At 40.2% G+C, this 22,304-nt stretch overlaps 2 protein-coding genes across 2 annotated transcripts in view; one reads left to right on the plus strand and one right to left on the minus strand.

Moving 5' to 3' along the window:
- The first annotated feature begins 1,377 nt into the window (after nucleotides 1–1,377).
- On the plus strand, nucleotides 1,378–2,837 carry Kynu (kynureninase). Its single transcript, XM_028184429.2, has one exon. It carries the CDS (start codon nucleotides 1,437–1,439, stop codon nucleotides 2,715–2,717), a length of 1,281 nt encoding a protein of 426 aa, XP_028040230.2. The 5' UTR covers nucleotides 1,378–1,436; the 3' UTR covers nucleotides 2,718–2,837.
- A 390-nt stretch (nucleotides 2,838–3,227) lies between these two features.
- The window catches only part of ClpX (Caseinolytic protease chaperone subunit), a 47,532-nt gene continuing 28,455 nt past the window's right edge, over nucleotides 3,228–22,304 (minus strand). Inside the window, exons 5-13 of the mRNA XM_028184421.2 lie at nucleotides 21,979–22,095; nucleotides 15,519–15,663; nucleotides 15,065–15,156; nucleotides 9,740–9,893; nucleotides 8,530–8,731; nucleotides 7,947–8,039; nucleotides 6,313–6,441; nucleotides 4,911–5,091; nucleotides 3,228–4,542 (exon numbers count right to left, since the gene is read on the minus strand). Of these exons, the coding sequence (XP_028040222.2) occupies nucleotides 4,541–4,542; nucleotides 4,911–5,091; nucleotides 6,313–6,441; nucleotides 7,947–8,039; nucleotides 8,530–8,731; nucleotides 9,740–9,893; nucleotides 15,065–15,156; nucleotides 15,519–15,663; nucleotides 21,979–22,095 (1,115 nt within the window). The 3' untranslated portion in view covers nucleotides 3,228–4,540. The remainder of the gene's footprint in view (nucleotides 4,543–4,910; nucleotides 5,092–6,312; nucleotides 6,442–7,946; nucleotides 8,040–8,529; nucleotides 8,732–9,739; nucleotides 9,894–15,064; nucleotides 15,157–15,518; nucleotides 15,664–21,978; nucleotides 22,096–22,304) is intronic.

Consider the following 22,304-nt stretch of genomic DNA (forward strand, 5'->3'; position numbering starts at 1 on the left):
CTCAGCGTCTGAGTAGGGTGACAATAATGTATTGAATTTGAAGGAATGTAACTCAATATGGGATGTTTTTGATCAGAATAGGTAGGGGTTAAACAATATGTTCATGACTACGTGAAATTTTAAAACAACGTCGATACAATATGAGTAGGTAAATAACGCCTGCGAGGTAGCAGGAATTCTCGGATAATATCTTGAGTACAAATTGCATATCTTCATAACGACACTAAAAACTCTTGAATCATATTGCTTAGGTTGCGAAGCTGTCGCGAACTAAAGAACAAGAGGCTCTATGCACTCTTATTAAGCGATGCTTCTACGTCAGTACCCAAATCCCTCAGGCAGGTGCCAATCTGTCTAAGGAGATACGTACTTGACGCTTGCCTACTACGGGCTTTCTCGATTAAGGCATAACATCGTGTATGACGGTAGCCACATTAGAACACAAGATATTGGACAGATGGCCGAATCTCGCTAACGATATTTTCAAGAAAATTTGAATATATACAAATTCCGAACAATAACATTCAGACGGTCGATCTATCGAGCAAGATCACCCACTCCGCGAAGGATCTTCACTTCGTCGATCCGCCCTAATCGCTTAAAAGAATTAAATAAAATCTCGCCAGAAATAGTTTGCGTTATTGAGTAAACCTCAACCTCATGTCTCAACGTAGGCGGCGGCGCTGATTGAGGAGATCTGTCAGCTCCAGTATCCACTGAACACTACGTGGACCGTGAGTTATTTGCCAATAGAAGCTGTTTGCTGCTGCCTTTAGGATGCTGTGCAGCGTGATAGCTCTCCAATGAACGGAAAGTTGCGGTGCCTCGCCAGCATTTTAGCTACCTACAGCATCTTAGACACATTTCTAAAAATAATATTCAGCACTCAAACGGATAAACTTATCAACGGCTGTATATAGCAATAGCTCAACGAAGCCTCGGTTTTGATTTTGGACGAAGTGTTCATAAAAACACCTTTGGTATATAATTGCGCTTGTTAATTTTATGCTGGTGTTCCTAGTGTTGTTATGCAATATTTTGGCAAATTTGATTATCGATAAATGCAACATTAGCCCATTCCATTAATTTGTCAAACATTGAAAATACATTGCTGACAGGTTAGTGATCGTGAGCGCACTTCTAGTCACACTGAGATGCGATAAGCTGCTATGTGCGTCCCTCTAGTATCTATACGAACATTTTTCGATACATAAATGGCAAAAAATATATTTTGTCAATTACAAAACATGGACACTGCAATAGAGCAATGTGACTTTTATAAGTTATTAAATTTCAAATACCCCCTTATTTGTTCCCTCTATCTGATAGCGTTGTAGCGTATGAAAGCTTTTTACATATAAATAAGATTCACCAGCTGCGGAAACCAGTAAGAACTTCAGGAACATCGCATTTACATACGTTATAAGTTTAATAATATGTACGAGTATCAAGACGGACCAGAATTTCCCAAATTTCAGGACAATAACGACCAATTGGGACATTTCAGGCAACGGTTTTACATAAAACAGGGTACGATCTACATGTGCGGCAACTCTCTCGGACTTGCTTGTAAAGATGCTGAAGAAACTCTTTATGAAGGTCTAAATAAATGGAAAGACGAAGGCATCAAGATGTGGAACGTCGATCAGGGAAAATACTTCTTGTACTCCGAATTCTTGGCTGACATCATGGCACCCTTAGTCGGAGCTGATCCTGACGAAATCAGTATAACAGGTTGCACCACCATTAATATACACCAGACGATCAGCACTTTCTACAAGCCGACCGCAGAAAAATACAAGATTTTAGTTGACGATATTAATTTCCCGACGGATCGATACGCTGTTGATGGCCAAATAAGACTAAAGGGACTCAACCCAAGAGACGCGGTTAAAGTGGTCAAAAGTCGTGATGGAAAATTCATGTCCGAGGATGACATTATTGAAGCAATGACTGAAGATGTGGCCATCATTTTACTGCCTGCAGTTTATTACAGAAGCGCTCAGATATTAGACATGACTAAAATCACTAAAGCTGCCAAAGAACGAAACATCTTTATTGGGTGGGACTTTTGTCACGCAATCGGAGCTATTGAGATAGATTTAAAGGCTTTAGACGCAGATTTCGCGATTTGGTGCACTTATAAGTACTTGAATGGTGGTCCCGGCTCATCGGCAGCTTTGTACATTAATAGGAAACATTTCAAATTACTCCCAGGGCTAACTGGATGGTACGGGAATAAACCACACACGCAGTTTCAACTCAATCAAGAATTTGATCACCAGCAAAATGCTAGCGGATGGCAGGTCGGAACTCCCACAATATTTTCAATGGCAACTTTAGAAGGATCCTTAAGAATATTTAAAGAAGCAGGTATAGGCAATATTAGAAAGAAATCGCTTCACATAACTGGTTATTTGATGTATTTGATCGAGAATAGATTATCTGAATACGGTTTTTCCGTCGGTAATGTGAAAGAAGACGCCAAAAGGGGTGGGCACGTTTGCTTAGAGCACGATGACGCGTACAGAATAAGCATTGCCCTAAAACAAAGAGGCGTGGTACAGGATTTTAGGGAACCGAACGTAATACGTTTGACGCCCGCGGCTCTGTACACCACTTATCAAGACGTTTATGATTTGGTCAACATTCTATTGGATATCGTTAAAACAGAGAGCCATAAGAAGATCAACGAGAAAAGAAACTTTGTAGTCTAACGTGTGGAAATAGATTAAAAAAAAACCCAAAAACTGAAAATATATAATGTATTTGGAAACTTATTAAAATAAGTTTATGTTTTAATAACAATTGTGGAAACTACGTCGTATTCTTGAAGCACCGCGTTGTTACAAGTGAAGAGAGTACGACGTAACATACCTTCCAAATCTTTTCCAGAACTCTATGTGGAAAAGATTATCAGAGAATTATGTTTTGGTATGCAATAAATTATAGTCTGCTATGCCAACCGTCTTCACAGAAAGGAAATAGAGGTCTGCGGGTGTGCGGGGACGGGGGTGGAGGGTTGGGGGGAGTGGTTCTAACATTTGGGAATGTTTCGTAGATCAAATTTATTATGTAACAGTTATTATAATATATTAGCTTATCTTATCTAATCTAATGTAGCATATTACATGATTATTTTGTATTATCTGATATTTGCAATCTGTGAAGGCCAGAAAACCCATTGTATATAAAAAAAACAGGTTTTAAATAAAAACAAAGTCAACTACTGTCTTATTTTTATTTTATTGGAAAATAGACTTAGACTATTTAATGTGTCTGCAATGTGATTACACCTATTTATCACAAGATAGTTAAAAACCTTTTTGAGATTTTCACAAATTCTCTCTCTCTCTCATTAATAATCACATCACAACTTCTATAATTAAATTTATAAATAAAAAATATGAATGTATAAACCATAACAAAAATCAAAACAGTGTAGCCGACTTAAATAAATCTAAGCATTTCTCAGTTAAGTTTTGTGTCTATCAACAACTGTCGTACTTGTGGTCGCGGGAAAAAATTACAAACATTTTTATTTATTTAGACCTTAATATTAAGAACCGTTTTTTTTTTTACTATTTTCATTATTTTTTAATATTTACAGTAATTTACATGACGTCGAGACGAGGACCTGACTCATCTAACCAATAGTTTAAATCTAAAGCAAACAATAACAGCCCTAGTTTTCAAAACTTTTTCAATATTTTTTTTTTGTGGTTGGCAATCAATTAAAACAAAACTTTTTTTTGCTCATTTTAAGAAGCCTTTTAGGTAGAGGACCTCAATTAGGAATCCGAAAATTTCGTTATTTTTTTTTCGATTTAATCACAAATTAAGAATCCTTAATATTTTGCTGAAAAAAAATTGGTTAAAACATAATTATGATGTTGAGATCTCGAAACGAAAAAATTAAATCTTTCAGCAATAAATTGGCACAGAGCGACACAGTGCGGCACATTGCGGCACAGTGTGGGGCGATGAAATTTCAAATTATGTTCAAGATAATTTTTTTACATTACACACATTAAAGATTTTCTGAAAACTATCTATTTATAATGAGCTACACGCGAACGTGATTTCGATCGTGAACGTCGTCGGATTGTTCACGGCTCGGTCGCTGTTGCGAACTGACAACATCGGCGCAGTTGGAAATTAAATCAAAAGAAAATGTTTCTTTATTTCTATATCGTTAAAACACATTCATTCGATATCAGTTTTGTCTCAGACATGTGTATGCAGGAGCGTTTCAAACCTATCACTGCAATTGACATCCGAAGAATTGTCTTTTGGTTGCCGCGTGCCATAGCAGCAGGCGGGGTCCAGCGGGCCCCCGGGGGTCGCGGGGTCGCGGGGTCCGGGACAACAGCGCCTTACAACGATGAGCGGCCCCCGCGGTGAGATTGAAACATTCAAGTGTCCGCAGAATGAGTGAATGAAGCCATTTGTTACTGAAGGAAGTAATTATAATGGTATTCGCCATGTGGTAAGTGGGCTCGTACGTCGAGCGGCACGCGCGACCTTCGCTCCGCTGTCGTTCTGGAAATGAGATAAGTATTGTTGTGTACAGGAGTTCAAAGAACGTAGTTTGTAATATAATTGTAATTTTTTTTCTTTACAAACTTTTGTATGAACGACATTACAAAGTAAATTGCAAGTTTCCAGAAGTCTTACGTTGCACCGCGCGTGCGTACTGTTATAGCGGGTTTCGCTACTTAGATTTAAAAAAATGAAATACAAAGTTATGGAGGTCTGATGACAGTCACGGACAGGAGAAGATTGACTGTTCAGGTCGGGAGATGGAAGAAGACTGACTGTTCGCTGGGCGGACGGAACAGGAGGGCTCGGGAATGCTGATCGTGCAGCTTGGTTAGGGCTCTTCATACTAGGGTTGTAGCAGTACGTACAGTTGGTGATCCTGAGCTCGGGCCAGTCGTGCAGGTGCGGGTCGCGCGGGGCGGGCGCGGGGGCGGGGGCGCGGCGCGCGGTGCGGGGGGGCTCGCCGCGGGACACGCAGCCCTCGTGCACGTGCACGCTGGATATCTCCGACCCCGGGATCTCGAACATTATCTCCAGCAGAAGACTTTCCTGGAAAGCAATGTAACAAACTTGAAGTAGAAAACAAAGTTGAAGAAACAAATTCTACCTATATTACTGGTGGTAGGACCTCTTGTGAGTCCGCACGGGTAGATACCACCGCCCTGCCTATTTGTGTCGTGAAGCAGTAATGCGTTTCGGTTTGAAGAGCGGGGCAGCCGTTGTAACTATACTTGAAACCTTAGAACTTATATCTCAAGGTGGGTGGCGCATTTATATCGTAGATGTTCTGGAGTCTATGCTTATATAGAGCGTGTGTGGTATTATGTGGTGATAATTATTAATAAGACACGACAGTTTGCAACCTGTTTATTGTGCGACGACTCGACACAGACTGTCTAAACTAAGCCCGCTACAATGTCTATGGGCTCCAGTAACCACTTCACACCAGATGGGCTGTGAGCTCGTCCACTCATCTAAGCAATAAAATAAAAAAATTTAAGCTCTTTCAATACTCCCAACCAAAACATGGGTTTCTTTTTTTTTTTAATAGGCTGAGTAAAGTATTATATTTGTCTCGACACCAAAAACTGAGCGGTTGACACTCAAAGCCATCTTTATTTTCACAAACAGACGTGACGAAAACTAATAAATGATTATCGTGTATTGAAGAATTTTTTTCCCTGCCTAAGCTGATAGCCTTGAGAGGCTATATCAGGGTCGCCTTAACTAGTAGGTGAGCTCACGGGGCTCAAACCTGATGACGTTGCTAAAATGTTGTTACTGGTGGTAGGACCTCTTGTGAGTCCGCACGGGTAGGTACCACCGCCCCGCCTATTTCTGCCGTGAAGCAGTAATGCGTTTCGGTTTGAAGGGTGGGGCAGCCGTTGTGACTATACTGAGACCTTAGAACTATATCTCAAGGTGTGTGGCGCATTTACGTTGTAGATGTATATGGGCTCCAGTAACCACTTAACACCAGGTGGGCTGTGAGCTCGTCCACACATCTAAGCAATAAAAAAAAAAAAAAAAAAAAAAAAAAAAAAAAAAAAAAAAAAAAAAAAAAAACACGAACCCGTGCAAGCAAGAGCAGTGCTTCGCAGAATCTACCACCGGATCGGAAACGCGACCCACTGAGAAGATCCGGCGAGAAACTCAGTGGGCTGTGTCTGAGTGTTAAGAAATAATTGAGATTGACAGTTTAAGTTCTGTTATATGAAGACTGTTTCTGAGCGTTATCGTGTGTCGTGTGCGTGTGTGTGGGGGGCGCACCATGATGGCCCGCAGGCCGCGCGCGCCGGTGCGTCGCTCCATGGCGAGCGCGGCGACGGCCCGCAGCGCGTCGTCGCTGAACGACAGCTCGCACTTGTCCATCGCGAACAGCAGCTTGTACTGCGCCACCTGCACCGCGACAGAACGGTCGGACACCGGCACCCTACTGGACGCCGCGGCCCCCCACGCCCTCCCGACTCCTGCACCGGGGGGCGGTAGGGGGGCGAGGCGCCCAGTGAACAATTACAGTCTATACGCTGTAACATCCTTAACCATATTTTTTATTTTATAAGAATAGAACACGATTGCATGCAGCAGAGATGCGAATGTTGCGATGGATGTGTGGAGTAACGAGAATGGATAGAATACGGAATGAATATGTTAGAGGAAGTCTGAAAGTGGCACCTGTGACGGAGAAGCTGAGGAGTGCGCGTTTGGGATGGTATGGACATGTGATGAGACAAAATGAAAATGAGATTGGTAAGAGAATGTTAACTATGAATGTGGAAGGATATAGAAGAAGAGGTAGACCTAAGAAGAAATGGATGGATTGCGTGAAAGACGATATATTATGTGGGCGGATTGAGCGAAGGAATGGTATATGATAGAAGAGTATGGAAGGAGAAAACATGTTGCGCCGACCCCAGGTGACTGGGAGAAGGGCAGGAAAAGGATGAGAACACATTTGACAACACACATAAACAATTCGCCTTCAGACATGAGATTTAAGTATCAATGATCATTGATTAAAAAAAGTTGTCATTTTTTTTAATATGGTTAATTTCCTATTTGAGAAACTAATTTAAATATCTCTTATATATTCACTGTAGTTAATTTCTTGATGATTACATGAGAATGTCATCAGTTTTCAAGGTAACGACATCTTCTGTGGCATACAGAAAGTGAAGCTGTTATCTCTGAACAATTTTAACGTTCTTTTCACCTGGTGTTCTTTTCATCAATCTCAACGGTTCATTCATAACTTTTTTTTCCAATAACTAAATTCAATATTTCTAAATATTACTCTCAGATTGCTATACACCACATCGACCATTAAGACTATAGCTTTACCAGTATTCAAGTAATCACGACTGCCTTTACACTTAGTGTTTTAAGGTTATCAATAAGATCTTAACAAAATTGACGTTTGTACACAGAGTATACATAAATATAGGCTAAGATATCCATTTGAATAAAGCCAATCATGACGACCATTGCGTACTAACAGGTCAAACATATTTCATTAATAAATAATAGTTAAAAAAACGAACAAAATACGCTTTTATAGAAAATCCAACTAAAAAATAGAAAATAAATTTTAATAAATTTGAATTAAAAATAGTGTAAGAAAAAATGATTTTATTGTAAAAAAACAGAGGGGTTATTTTTAATTTTCTAGTAGATATTCAATTTTTTTAATTTTTTTGTTTCATATTGAATTTTCATCGGTCCTTAATAAGTATACCAAATATAGAGTTAATCCGACGTTTTAAAGAGGGTCAAAATCATATTCAAAAATTCCGTTACATACTAACATACATACGTCTGAAGCTAATTAAAGCGTATTAAAAATATTGGTAATCAGCAGCCTATCGAAATAGTTTTGGCCGCCAATTGTGTAGTGTAATGCTCACCATCGCATTTTTAGGTTCTGTCAGGATCCGCACCAGTAGGTCCTGGCTGAGGCTGTGGAAGGGCACGAGCACGGGGAAGCGCCCGACAAACTCCTGCAAGCGGAACACGGAACTGCATACATACTGAACTCGTCGTGGACTAACGGATAAGACGACCGGTGCATTCGTGTTGAGCGATGCACCGGTGTTCGAATCCCGCACGAGGGTAGGTACCAATTTTTCTAATGAAATACGTACTCAACGAATGTTCACGATTGACTTCCACGGTGAAGGAATAACATCGTGTAATAAAATCAAGCCTGCAAAATTATAATTTGTGTATTTACTGGAGGTAGGACTTTGTGAGTCCGCGCGGGTAGATACCACCGCCCTACCTATTTCTGTTGTGAAGCAGTAATGTGTTTCGGTTTGAAGGGTGGGACAGCCGTTGTAACTATACTTGAAACCTTAGAACTTATATGTCAAGGTGGGTGGCGCATTTCCGTTGTGGATGTCTATAGGCTCCAGTAACTATTTAACACCAGGTGGGCTGTGAGCTCGTCCACACATCTAAGCAATAAAAATAAAATGTGTGCGCACTGACCGGTATCATGCCGAAGTCGATGAGGTCCCTGGCCTGCACCTTGCGCAGCCAGGCGTCGCGCTCGCGGTCCTCGTCCTGCGGCGCGGCGGCCGGGCTGGCGTCGTTGTGCGCGGCCTGCAGCGCCGCCCGCCGCCCCGCGCCGCCGCCCGCGCCGCCCGCGCCGAACCCCAGGTACTTCTCGTTGTTGCGCCGCTGCACCAGCCTGCAACGCGCCCGACTCGTCACGACGCGCGCCACAGCGGGGCGGGGGTCGGCCCAACATTTCATGTATTCTTTTTATTACTCAAATTTTTTTACATTATATTATATGTAAAATTTTGTAATGCATGTTTTTGAGCGTAATAATTATTAATAATAGTGATGTCGTTTTGAGGTCAATTATATACATAGTAAGTCGCATTTTGGTCCTCACGATGCAGGCTATGCCTAGTGTGAGGATCATTGGTTAATTTTATATTGTTGATGCCATCTACGTAATCTCTCAATTTGTTAAATATGTAAATAGTATTCTAAGTCATGATTTAAGAGTTTATGTAGTAAATAAATAAATTATTATTATTAATTTTTTATTATTAATATTAGAAATTTGCAGCTTTTATTATTATTATTTATTATACTAAACTTATGGTCACTTTTACCCACACTTCCCACCCGCACTTACAACAACAAGTAGCTCCGTACAAGTTAATTATGTTTAATTAGATATTCAAATATGTAACTCGCAATGAAGTGTTGAAAGTTGATAACACTCGTGTAAAAGTTATCATAACCAAGTATGCCAAGTTGGCAGAGCATGTTAGAGCAAATAATTAGTTGTAACAACTTATGTACCATATTCTTGCGAAATAAAACTATGTTTTTCCTAAATTTTTAAATCTATTTAGATAAAAATTGGCAATAAAGTAATTTCATTATGTAGTCTATATGGTGGATGTTTTTTTTGTGATTGAAAGATTACTGGTGGCCCGGAGGCCTTTCCAGTTTCACCAGGACAGGTGGACGAGCAAAGGCTCAGCCAGGAGGGGTGGGATTTGGTAACAGCTACCCGAGCGCCTCCGAAGGAGACCTAGCAACTCAAGAGCAATTGCTTCGCGAATTGATCTAAAGGCGGACGCTGAGAAAGAGGTGGCTGATGGCTTGGGGCCTAGGGCAGCCAAGACTGCAAAACCGCCACTGGTCACACGCTACCGCGGGGCGGGGGGCGGCGCACCTGTCCAGCCCGTTGTAGGCGCCGCTGGCCACGAACAAGATGTTGGTGGTGTCGACGTTGAGCGCATCGCCACGCAGCTTGCGAGAGTTCCTCTCCGGCACCGACACCACGGCGCCCTCCAGCATCTTCAGCATGCCTTGCTGCACTCCCTCGCCTGCGTACGTGGAGGAAACGTTTTGTTTAATCACACGAGGACTGGTGAATAGCTATGAGAACCATTTGAATATGCAATTTTGAAAAGGGCACATGTCGCATATTTTGTCCAATACGTTTTTTCATATACATGTAGTTTTGAGGCTTACCTACACCCATTTTATAATAATTCCAGTAATTTTGAATTGCTAATTAACACCAAAATATATCTCAAAAGTTAATATTATAAATTTTACACTGCTTTAGAAAATAATCAGTTTTTTTCATTTCCTGAACATTTTACATTTTCAGAGATGTGCCCTTTTCGTAATTGCATATTCATTTATATTCTAATTTTAATTCGTATGGATTTTGTATGTTCGTTCAAAACCCTAACAGGTGTAACCTAGACCATCTGTCACTCCCGAAGCTGAGTCCGAATTTTTCAGCTCAGTTCATTTAATAATATTTTTACACAACTTTATATATATTTATTTTTATTTTCTAATATTTATTGTTACCATAGAACAGTCTTTCTCAAAGTGGGCGATAACGCCCCCTTGGGGGCGTTTGAAACCTAGAGGGGGGCGTTAAGGGGCCCAGGAAAAAATGGGGGGGCGTTGATGTGGGTTAGGGGGGCGCTGTAAAATTTTTAATTTCATTTACTTTATAGTATTTTAAATTTCACTAAAATTAAAACTTACCTACTACACAATAACGAATAATTAGTTTATATTTCTATCCTGTATGATGTTATAAAAACTTAAAATAATTAACATAGATTTCGTAGGATAGCCCACACACCGTACGCAATCAAGTTGTAACAAGTTTCTGCGGAACATGATCGATGATAGTTAAAAATTAGAGCAATTTTACCTTAATTACATTGCACCAGAAATTATTTTAAACATTAGAAAAACAACTACGATGCAGAGTTTTAAAATATTACACATATGTAAACGAACACAAATAAGGTTTTCTTTATTTTCTTTCTTAGTTTACAGCATTTTCCTAGCATTTTATAAGAAATTACTGATGTAAGAATCATAATTTTTATATAAAATGGAAATGCGTATATATATGTAATTATTGTTCAAAACTTGTCTTAGATTATTATTTTTTACAATTTACTCATTACCGTCCAATGTCAAATAGTATAGTAAGCCTAAACAGCTTACTTATTGCAAACATTGTTTACTATTTTATTTCTATATAATAATAGGTTGGGGAAAAAGTTTCTTCGCATTTTTTAAGAAAATTCACAACATTTTTTAATATAGTTTATTCACATTTAACTAAAGTATGTCGGTACCATTTTGTTCGATAACTTTTTGCCATCTTGTAGATAGGGACATGATCTCATTGCTATAGAAATTTTGGGGCTTCTAATCAAAATACTGCGACAATTGGTTTTGGCAGTCCTCTCGTGATGTTAACCTGACACTGCCTAAAGAATTCTGAAGAGACCGAAACAGGTAGAAATCTGAAAATGCAAGGTCAGGACTATACGGCGGATGCATTAACACCTCCCAGCCAAGCTCTCTTAATTTTTGCTGAGTGGCTAAAGATGTGTGAGGTCTAGCGTTATCGTGATGAAAAACCACACCCTTCTGTTGATTAATTCCGGCCGCTTTCACTCAACTTCTTGCTTTAATCTCATCAGTTGTTCGCAGTAGAGTTCAGAATCGATGGTCCTGCCTGGTGGTAACAGCTCATAATGTATAATGCCCTTCCAATCCCACCACACACACAGCATCACCTTGTTGTGAGTTAACCCGGGTTTCGCCAGAGGCTGTGAAGCCTGACCGGCCTTTGACCACAACCTTTCTCGTACGTTCTTGTCGTACGTGATCCACTTTTCATCACCAGCTATGAGCTTCTTCAAAAATGGTTCGGTTTCATTACGTCGTAATAAAGAATTACAAATGAGTACACGGTTCATTAGGTTTCTTTCAGTGAGTTTTTTTGTGTACCCAGTTAATTTTTTAAATGCGCCATAACCATTTTGTGGTCAATTCCCAGTTCTTCAGTTACGTCGTAACTACTGATACGCCGATCTTGCCCCACTTTTTCAAAAATGGCATCGATTTTATCCGTAATAGGGCGACCAGAGCGACGTGCATTTTTGACATCAAAATTTCTGGATTGAAAACGCTTAAACCAAATTTGTGCTACTCTCACAGACACTGCACTAGGCCCATAAACATCGCAATTTTTCTTCACGGCTTGCGTTGGTTTTTTACCTTTTTTGTAGTAAAATTTTAAAATGTATCAAATACCTTCATTAGATTCACTCGTCTTGACAGTACGAAAAATAAATAAAAATCACACATCTTCCTAATTTTAATTTGGAATTATCTTCTTTCGAATTTAAACTTTTAATGATACCAAAACCAACCAGATAGAAATAGTATAGCCAAAGAGATTTTATTACAAGTTCATACATTTTTAAGCTATTGCATAGCTTTTATCGCGGGCCTTGAGCGCGGCGACCGAATCATGAAATTCCGTAACGAAAAAAACCTAACATCCCTCACTCCGCTTACCATGTAGCTCGCGTACAACACATTCACACGTTGCGTTTGTGTAGTGTTTGTGAATAAGCGCGTGGCGTGACGTCCAACTGCATGCGCGTCATGAAAATTCTGCCCATCTCTCTCTCGCCCGGTTTAGCTTATGAGTGTGAAGGGGACAGTTAAGGTTTTGCCTTTATTAAGGTTTAATATAGCGTGGTTTTGTTTTATTATTATTTTAATATTAAATTATTATTGTTTTAATATTAAATTATTATTGTCTAATTATAATGTCATAAGTTGATAAAAAATGCTATGTAATAGCTTTACCGCCGCAGTTCCCGAGTGCCACACGGTTTTTTTTTTGTCAGGAGAAAATCGCCGGACTTCCGCCCTTCACTGGGGATGGAGGGCGGGGCATGTCGGAGTCGAACCGACTAAAGCCTCCTGTCGCTCAACAACCAGCATCCAAACCTCGCATAAGACAGAGCTCATGAAAAGGGAAAGGGGGGAAAGAAAAGCGTTTAGTGCGGAGCACATCTCTCCATCACACTCCCCTCGGGACGCCGGACTGGCAGTCGTCGGCGCCACGACCACCAGCCCTCTCGGTCAGCAGGCTGTCCGAAACCCGCCTAGATGGCGCCGGTTAGAATGATCTATCCTACGGAATACCCCGCTGGGCAACCAGCGTGGGTTGAGGATAGCCGGCCTTCCATCACCCGGATGCTCATGCGTAAAACGTGTGGAGAGTAGCTTGCACGTCGTCTTCTTAGGCCCCCTTCGCCGGTCCCCAGGCCGACATATGAAGGAGATAGGACAGGAACTCACCGAAGCAACCATGCCCAGTGAGTACCTGCGTGAGCCGGAAAGTGAGGCGTCCTCTGTCACGATTCATCCAATTCACAGGAACCGGGTGAATCGCCTCGACGGTCCTACGACCAGCCGAAGGATCGGCCAGCCGCCTGGACCATGACTCCAGCACGGACCGCCGAGATTGGGCCCTCCGCGCCACACTGGGGCTGGGACGCGCCACGCCCCGGGCACGAAGGTTAGCCCGCCACTGATAGTCAGTGGCGAGCGCCTCCGCCTCCAAAACCAAAGGTGGCGTCCCAGCCAGTACACACACCGCCTCGAAAGAGATGGTGCGATAATATTAATTATTACAAATAATAAAAACGCTGACTTAGGCGGCGGTTTTTATTTGAACCAGTTCTAAATTATAAACTAAAATTCTATGAAAAATTACCCATATTTATATAACACGAAATGATATTAATTTATTTTTCGTAGTTTCCTTCCTTCTTGCGTCGATAATCCTCAGTGCTGAGGGTTGTGGCCTCCTCTAATAACTTTCTCCTGTATTATCTTGCGCCATTCCTGCCTGTCCTCGGCTGTGTGAATAGCAACGTGGACTGAGGTATTGAGAGTGGAGCGTATTTGGTCCGACCAGCGCATTGGATTTCTGCCTCTGTGCCTTCTCCCGCATACCTTGCCTGTTACCAGTAGCTTTTCCAGATTGTCACCTCTCTTTCTGGCGATATGTCCAAAGATCTCGAAACTCCTCCGCGCGCATGTAGTGCTGAGGCGCATTGGAATCTTGAGCTCGGTAAGAATGGATTCTTTGGTTCTGTGTTCTGTCCAACGAATCCAGAGCATTTTCCTCCAGCACCACATCTCAAACGCGTCGACGCGTTAGCGGTCGGCTTTCTTGAGGGTCCAAGTCTCTGCCCCGTAGAGAAAAATGGAAAAGACGAGGGAGGTGACGAGCTGCTTTTTGGTATTCCTCGAGATGTTTCTGTCCGACCAAACACGGTCCATTTGGGACATAGCTCTCTTTGCCATACTGATTCGCCTTCTGAGGTCCTTTTCGGAGGATCCATTACTATATATGACGGAGCTCAGATAAATGAAATCCTCTACGACTTCCAGGTTTAGCTTATTCGTAGTTTAATAAGTTAGTAGTATTATTTACTAGTCGAAATATAAATTTTTAATTATCTTATGATGAGAATCTTATATTAATGAGAAAGATATTCAACAAAAATAGTTTCGTTCTTATAAATTAGCATAGTAATAGTACAGTGAACTAGCAATTTATTTTGGTAATTCTGAATTTAAACAAACATATTGATGAGAAGAATTCATTTTTACTTTGCAAATTTGTAAATACACGCTCTGTAGCAATGTACGTACATATAATAATATGAAGAAACAATAACAGCATCTACAAATATATAGTATGTACTACGTGGTACTACATTTACTAAAATTAATACAACATTTATTAATTAAATTAATGAAATTGTGGTTTTAAAGTTTTAGCGGTGTATAAAAAATGGGGGGCGCTGAAAAAGAATTGATTTTCAAAGGGGGCGGTAAAAGAAATAAGTTTGATAATCACTGCCATAGAAGTAGAAACACAATCATTATTTGCATCTGTGCTCGACTAGGTGATAAAACCTGTATCTCAAGCAGCAGTGCTCAAAGAATACAATAGCTTTAACTGAAGGAACATCGATGATATTCCGTAGCGTGATTTGACGTGTGTTCAAGATAAGCTATAGAAGCTTGTAGCGATATTTGCATAACTTAATGGGCATCAATGATATTTCATATCGTGATTAGGTTCAAGATGATTCATAGAAACTTGTAGGGAGACTTGTATAGCTTGTAGCCGTACCTCCGACATCCCTGAGCTGATGTATTCCCGGGACGGCACCGATTTTGTCGACCTCGTCCAGGAACACTATCCCCGTTTGAGCTCGCTCCACGCTGAAACAACGAAACATCTCGTCACGACACAGACACTGGAGCTACATGATATGAACTGACAGATTTGCAAGAATTCCTAAAAAAGTTCACTCACAATAAAACATTGAACGTCATCTTTTTTTTTATTGCTTAGATGGGTGGACGAGCTCACAGCCCATCCTGGTGTTAAGTGGTTACCGGAACCCATAGACATGCCCACAACCTAAATGCGCCACCCACCTTGAGATATAAGTTCTAAGGTCTCAGTATAGTTACAGTTCTAGGACGACTTTGTTCTGGAACCAGTATATACCCAGGACCCCGGTATCACTGGTGGTAGGACCTCTTGTGAGTCCGTGCGGGTAGTACACTGCGCAACATACTTGAAGTTAGCGTCCTGCAGCAGTTTGGCGATTACGCTCTCGATGTCCTCGCCGACGTAGCCAGCCTGCGTCAGCGTGGTGCAGTCGCAGATCGCGAACGGCACGTCCAGGCACTGGGCTATCGTTTGTGCTAACAGCGTCTTACCTGGAGGACAGATGGACAATCTAAAGGAAAACACTTTTCGTATCACTGTCGTTCCTATTACCAATTATGTATACGTCGATATTCTAGCGCCTTTTATCACGACATGAGCCGTCACTGATCTTCGGACATGAGGTCAAAGCCTTATTTGAAATAAAACGGCAGTCCCACTCTACCGACAACACGCACAATTGCTTTAAGGGCCAAATTAGGAACTCAGGATTAGGTTGGCCTAAAGATCAAAATGGTGGTATTACAAATAACGAGGTAGGGAAGATCTTCCACCGAGCTGGTGATATTGCTCTGTAGACCGGCGGTTCAGATGTTATTGTTCAGAACTTGTATATATGCAAAAAAATCTTGAAAAGGTCGTATGCGGGATTCAGGTATCTGTCAAATATCTTGTGTTGTATGATGGCCACCCGCCACAAATCTACACACAGACTGAATTCACACGCACTTTTATATAGCTGTTATCGTATTTGTTAAATTCTGTATTAACTTTTTTTCCTACCTAAGCTGGTAGCCTAGGTTATTCCCGCGTAACCAAGCGAGTATATTGATGTTAGGCGTTCTATGTCAATATAACGCGCTGACGGCCCAAGTTTGTCCGGAGTCCGTTGGCAAATGTTTGTCATTATATGTTTTTAAAATAGTCATTTTAAATTCATTCACATGTATTATCAAATTACAAAACGTCCAAAAAGGCCATATCAGCTGACTCTCAACAGCTCGACAACAAAATTTACCAAAAAAAAACGAGTTTAAATTCGTAAAACCTTTTTAATATTCAGCACTCGATCTCAACAAACAATACACGAGCGAAACATTTCTCAATTTCGTTTAAAATATAATAGTAAATTTAAACGAGGCTACTGCACGTGTATGAGTTCGAAATGGCTCATTACTTGACTTGACACATGGCAGATATTCGTGAATGCGACATAAGCTGCTCACGTTAACGGCATTACTTCATGTGTCTATGAATTCAACTCTAATTAGACATTTATATTCGTACTAGCTGTACCCGTCCGCTTCGCTGGGCATTTAAAATTAAAATTATTATTTCTCACCCCCACAAAGATTCTCATCATTAACGCCCCCGCAACTGGTGTAGGGAGTCCAACACTCATATAAATATTAGCCTATCCATTAAGTACATGTATTTCCTACATGAAAACCAAGTTTCAAGTCAATCGGATGCATGGTTCAGTAGTTATCGTTATAACGTTATATCGTTCCGTTGAACATCCGTAAAACCACAGCATAAGAAATCATTTTATTGTTAATTAATAAATATTGCGACCATTAATAGAAATAAAAACCATCCTATCTTTCAAGTTAGATCAAACTGCACACGGTGTGCAAATTTAATTTAAAATCGGTTAAGTAGTTTAGGAGTCCATTGCGGACAAACAACGTGACACGTGATTTATATATATTAGATAGATAAATGTCAGTTAATATAATTTTGAAATAAAATTTATTGAATAATCGATTTATAATATAATCGAGATCTCCAATAAAAAATAAAACATTGAATCCGTAGCTAAAATTTTGCATATACAGATTATTCTGTATTATTTTTCAAAATTTACTAAACTATCGAAAGATACTGATTGATTGTATAATTAAGATGGTATTATTATCGTCACTTCAAAGTATTCCAATTGCTAGATTTAGCTGTGCTCAAAAACATAAATCAAATATAAGACATGCTAGGCCTAGAATTAGCAAGCCAAGGAATTAAAATGGAGAATATATGGAGGATATGTGGTGATATATATGGTAGATGCAGCTACGAGGGCCATAAGATAAGGAAACAGCTGTAGGTAGCTTGAGGTGACCGTTTAGCTCACGACGTGGGTGGTGCTAAGTAAATACCGGAACCCATATTCCATAACGGCTTTTCCATCCTTCAATCCGGAAGGCACAACTGCTTCGTGACCAAAATAGGACGGTGACAGTAACTAGAAGTATACCTACCTTGCAATTAATATCTGGTTATAATCGCGAAGTTTAAGATTAATATTCGCACTCGGGTATTCCCCTACCTCGACCAACAAACTTAACTTTCATTAGTACTTGAATGATTCGCACAAAAACATCGTTTGAATACCAAGCAAATTTAACAATTATAATTATATTTATCTAGTCTGCACACGGACTATTGTTAAACAGTTGCTACGGTGTGTGGTCATACCACCAGTGTGGTTAAAAGATGTATATAAATACTTAAAGAAACCTTTAATCTTTCTCTCTTTTGTTACTGTCGCAAAGCAAAAAATTCATTCAGGCGACACTACCAGAAATTTAGATCTTATAAAACAAGGAACGGCGTTTGAAAAGGGTGATTATAAAAATTAAAGAACAAAAACTTTCTTCTATTTACCTAAACAATACAATTACAGGACGTGATAATGATAAATCTACTTTCTCATAACGTCTGTTTAGATGATAAATAATGATCTCAGCGAAGAAACTATTTTAGATTTTATCAACACGTGAGCTTGGAGTATAACTGTTCTTATACAGGGTGGGGTTTTTTCAAGTATAAAAGTATATATAATATATATTAATAGAGAAGAGCGACTTCTATACCTAATAGCATCACCGATATTAAAGTTAGGCAGCGACAAAATAAGTTGTAAGTAGCACTTTTCTGTTTACAATTTTCGGCAGGCAACCCTTCGACCGCGGATGCATTTAAAAATATGCGGAAAAAGAACAATATTATTACGGCATCAATTAAAATTGAAAATACAATTACATACAATACATTGTATTACATATTGTATTACATAAAATTGAAAATAAAATTAAGTCGTCATGGCCGAAAGGATAACACGAATGCACGTCCGGTGCATTCGTGTTGAAGCGATGCAACGGTTTTGGAATCCCGCAGGCGGGTACTAATTTTTTTAATGAAATACGTACTCAACAAATGTTCACGGTTGACTTCCACGGTGAAGGAATAACATCGTGTAATAAAAATCAAACCCGCAAAATTATAATTTGCGTAATTACTGGTGGTAGGACCACTTGTGAGTCCGCGCGGATAGGTACCACCGCCCTGCCTATTTCTGCCGTGAAGCAGTAATGCGTTTCGGTTTGAAGGGTGGGACAGCCGTTGTAACTAAACTGAACTTGTATCTCAAGGTGGATGGCGCGTCTACGTTGCAGATGCCTATGGGCTCCAGTGGGCTGTGAGCTCGTCCACCCATCTAAGCAATAAAAAAAAATTACGCCGACCATCTAAAGACATTGACCGTGCCAAGAAAAAAAGCGACCGGAATTCTAACAGAAAATCTGTGTCTACGGGCTCAACTTAGAAGCAACCTAAATCTATCGACTATAAAAATCCGAAACGATTTTGTTAATAACATTTATATCGAAATAATACCTGTTGCACATAGTACATACGCGCTTTTAATGTTAAAACCAGTTACATTAGTTTTGTGCAAGTGAGCTAAAACAACATCGATCTCTGTTATTATAATAACAAAACTACAAACATTTTAATGTCAACCCTTTATTGCTTAAGCAAATATTTAAAGAGTAATAGTAATTTAAAGGTTAAGGGGAGACACCCCGGCCGGTCACAAGCCGTTGCTCGGATCAAGTAACCGCGTTCACCGGACTCTCCCTTACAATCGCCCTGAGGGAAACCGAAAACCGTACGAAATGGAAGAGGATTGTACAAAGAGCCACGAAGGGCTTTCAAGGACACGACCTTCAGCAATTAAGTACACGACTTAGAAGAGAAGAATCTTTCGTCTGTTAACAGACTTCAAATCAAGAGGAGAAAGTTTTACAGGTGGTGGCGTATTATGACGCCAAATGAGTGGGTACCATCATCCTGCCTGTTTTTGCATCGAAACAATAGTGACTTTCCTATTTACAAAAGGAAGAAAAAAACCCTCTACTTCAAGACCAGTTTTCTTCTGTTTGATCATAATCGCTGCCAAGCGTATCTTTTTTTTTTATTCCTACCAAAGCTGAGAGCCTTGACAGGCTATTTCAGCGTAACTTTAACTAGTAGGTGAGCTCACGGGCTCAAACCTGACGACGTTGCTAACACGAACCCTAGCAAGAGCTTCACAGAATCTACCACCGAATCGGAAACGCGACCCACTGAGAAGATCCGTCGAGAAACGCAGTGGGCTGTGTCTGAGGGTAGTACAAGCGTATCGTAAACCAGACCTTACGAAGAGTTTTGCACGAAGCTTTTGGCGTCGTACCAGACACGTACGGTGGGTGGAGTGCGTGTTGTCACAACGAATGGGTATTGAGTTTAGACAAATAAATAAACGCAATATCACACTTTAGCGTAATAATTTAGCCTGTTCTACATTTTGTGCATCTCACTGTTCACAATTACTGAATTTAAATCGACGTAGCTTTTGGCTATGCGTTGCGAAATCCTTGCGCTGACATTTACCGTCTCCTTCATTTAAATGTAACAAAAACAAAGATAATAAAGACATCCAAAATTGTATAATCTGAAGGTCGCAGTCAGAGGATCAATATTTGCCTATGCAGATGACCGTGGTCTGGGCTCGTTCACAACAAAATTGAATTAAGAATAGCCTTATTATTTTTGACCTGAAGACGGGGGATGTTTCGTTACAGAAGTGAGTAGCATTTTTGGGTGTTCGGTGTTACAAAACGCAGTTCCATGGAAGGCAGCTCAAAGCTCCAAGCTCCAAGCCCAAAGCTCCTTCAGCTCCAAGTTTCCTAATTAAAAACTGACTCGGTAGGGCAGTACTTAGCGTCCCTGGCTGTTGCGCCGAGGGTCGTGGGTTTGATGGCCACATCGTGCAAACATTCGTGTGATGAACAGGTTTGTTTACTCTTCTTCTGGGTGTTTATTACCTATATATGTATCTATATATTAATACGTGAAGTAAAAACTTTGTATCCCTTTTTACGAAAATTGCGCGGACGGAGGAGTATGAAATTTTCCACACTTATAGAGAGTATAGAGAAGAAGTGCACAATGCTAATATTTTTTAAAAATAATGCTTAAAAGATACATTAAACCAATAAAGAAAACATTACACACACTACATACCATGTATTTGACGCACACACGCATGCATACTATTTATTGTCAAACTTTTGTTCTTGACGTCTGTCTTCAAATTGAGAATAGATTAAATATTGTTTGTCTTTATTAATATTTTTTTATAGTGTTGCCTTAGCGAAATTTGTGATTGCAGTATGTGTAGATATTTAACTTCCAATTCCAATTAATTATAGTCGAATTTATTTATTTATTTATGTACACACAGAAAACAAGACACAGTACAGAGTAATAGGAAAATTATGTACAAAGGCACTGCTTATTTCTTTGAGAAATCTCTTCCAGCAGACCTGCGAGAGGATAATGAGAATAATAATAAAAAGTGATAAGTGTGTGTAGAACAAATAACACATAACTAAAATAACAAACACAAAATGAGAATTATAGCACATACACATAGCAAATATTATAAGTAACACAGTAACACTCGTGTATGCGAAGAGTATAGAACCATGATCATTCGGTTGATGAGAGATAAAATTGTTTGACCTTGTATTTAAAAACAGAAACAGACTTGCAAACTCGGATGTCAGCCGGCAACGAATTCCACAGTCTGACCGCGTGCACAGTAAAGGAGTGAGAATAGAAATTGGTTTTGTGGGAAGGGAATAACAAAACAGAACGTTGGTTGGACCTGCAGGGAGCATCAGGAGAACGAATGAAAGAGAATCGCTCACGTAAATATAAGGGAGAAGTGGGCTTATGCAGGATATTGAATAGGAGACATAATATTCGAGTATTCCTACGAAGGCGTATAGGGAGCCATTTAAGTTCTTTGCGAAAATGAGAAACATGATCGAATTTTCTGAGATTGTATATAAAACGGATACATAGATTTTGCAACCTCTCAAGCTTGTTTGAGAGCTCCTCAGTGGCATCCAAGTAGCAGGCATCGGCGTAATCAATTATGGGTAGAATGAGAGCTTGGACGAGAGATATTTTTGTATGCTGAGGTAAGAAGCCCTGCAGACATCTCAACGAGTGCAAGGCAAAGTGCACCTTCCTACTAATCTCAGCAACGTGAGAACTCCACGAAAGATGTCGATCTACAATAACACCCAGGTTTTTAACTGAATCGGTTAGAGTTATTTGAGTTCCATCCAAATAATTCGAATTTCGACTACTGTGGGACTTCTAGTATATTTAATTGCGTATACCGTATAGAACCTGCGTGATCTGTTCCCCGATATTATTATTATTAGAATCATGTACTATATCTTGTATAAACTCACCGCATCCGGTGGGTCCCAACAGTAGTACGTTGCTTTTGTCCAGTTTGATGTCATGGTGTTGCCTTTCCAATACTTCCGCTCCACCGCCGCTGCCTCCGTGACCCAAATGTAGCAGATCTGTAACAAATACACCCACCTTGTTATTGCAGGAACTCACCACCCACCACTCCCACCTACGTACCCCTCACCTTCTTAGCCGAGAGTCCAATCTCAGCCGAGATCCATACCGAACACCGTGATAGTGTGAGATAGCTTTTTTTATACCTGAACTGATAGCCTTGAGAGGCTATGTTAGCGTAACCCTAACATGTAGATGAGCTCTCGGG

Source organism: Bombyx mandarina, chromosome 21, assembly GCF_030267445.1.
Source record: "Bombyx mandarina strain Sakado chromosome 21, ASM3026744v2".
Taxonomy (NCBI): domain Eukaryota; kingdom Metazoa; phylum Arthropoda; class Insecta; order Lepidoptera; family Bombycidae; genus Bombyx; species Bombyx mandarina.

What these genes read in the sequence shown, in the direction of transcription:
- Kynu (XM_028184429.2), top strand. Translation starts at nt 1,437, where the DNA reads ATGTACGAGTATCAAGACGGACCAGAATTTCCCAAATTTCAGGACAAT.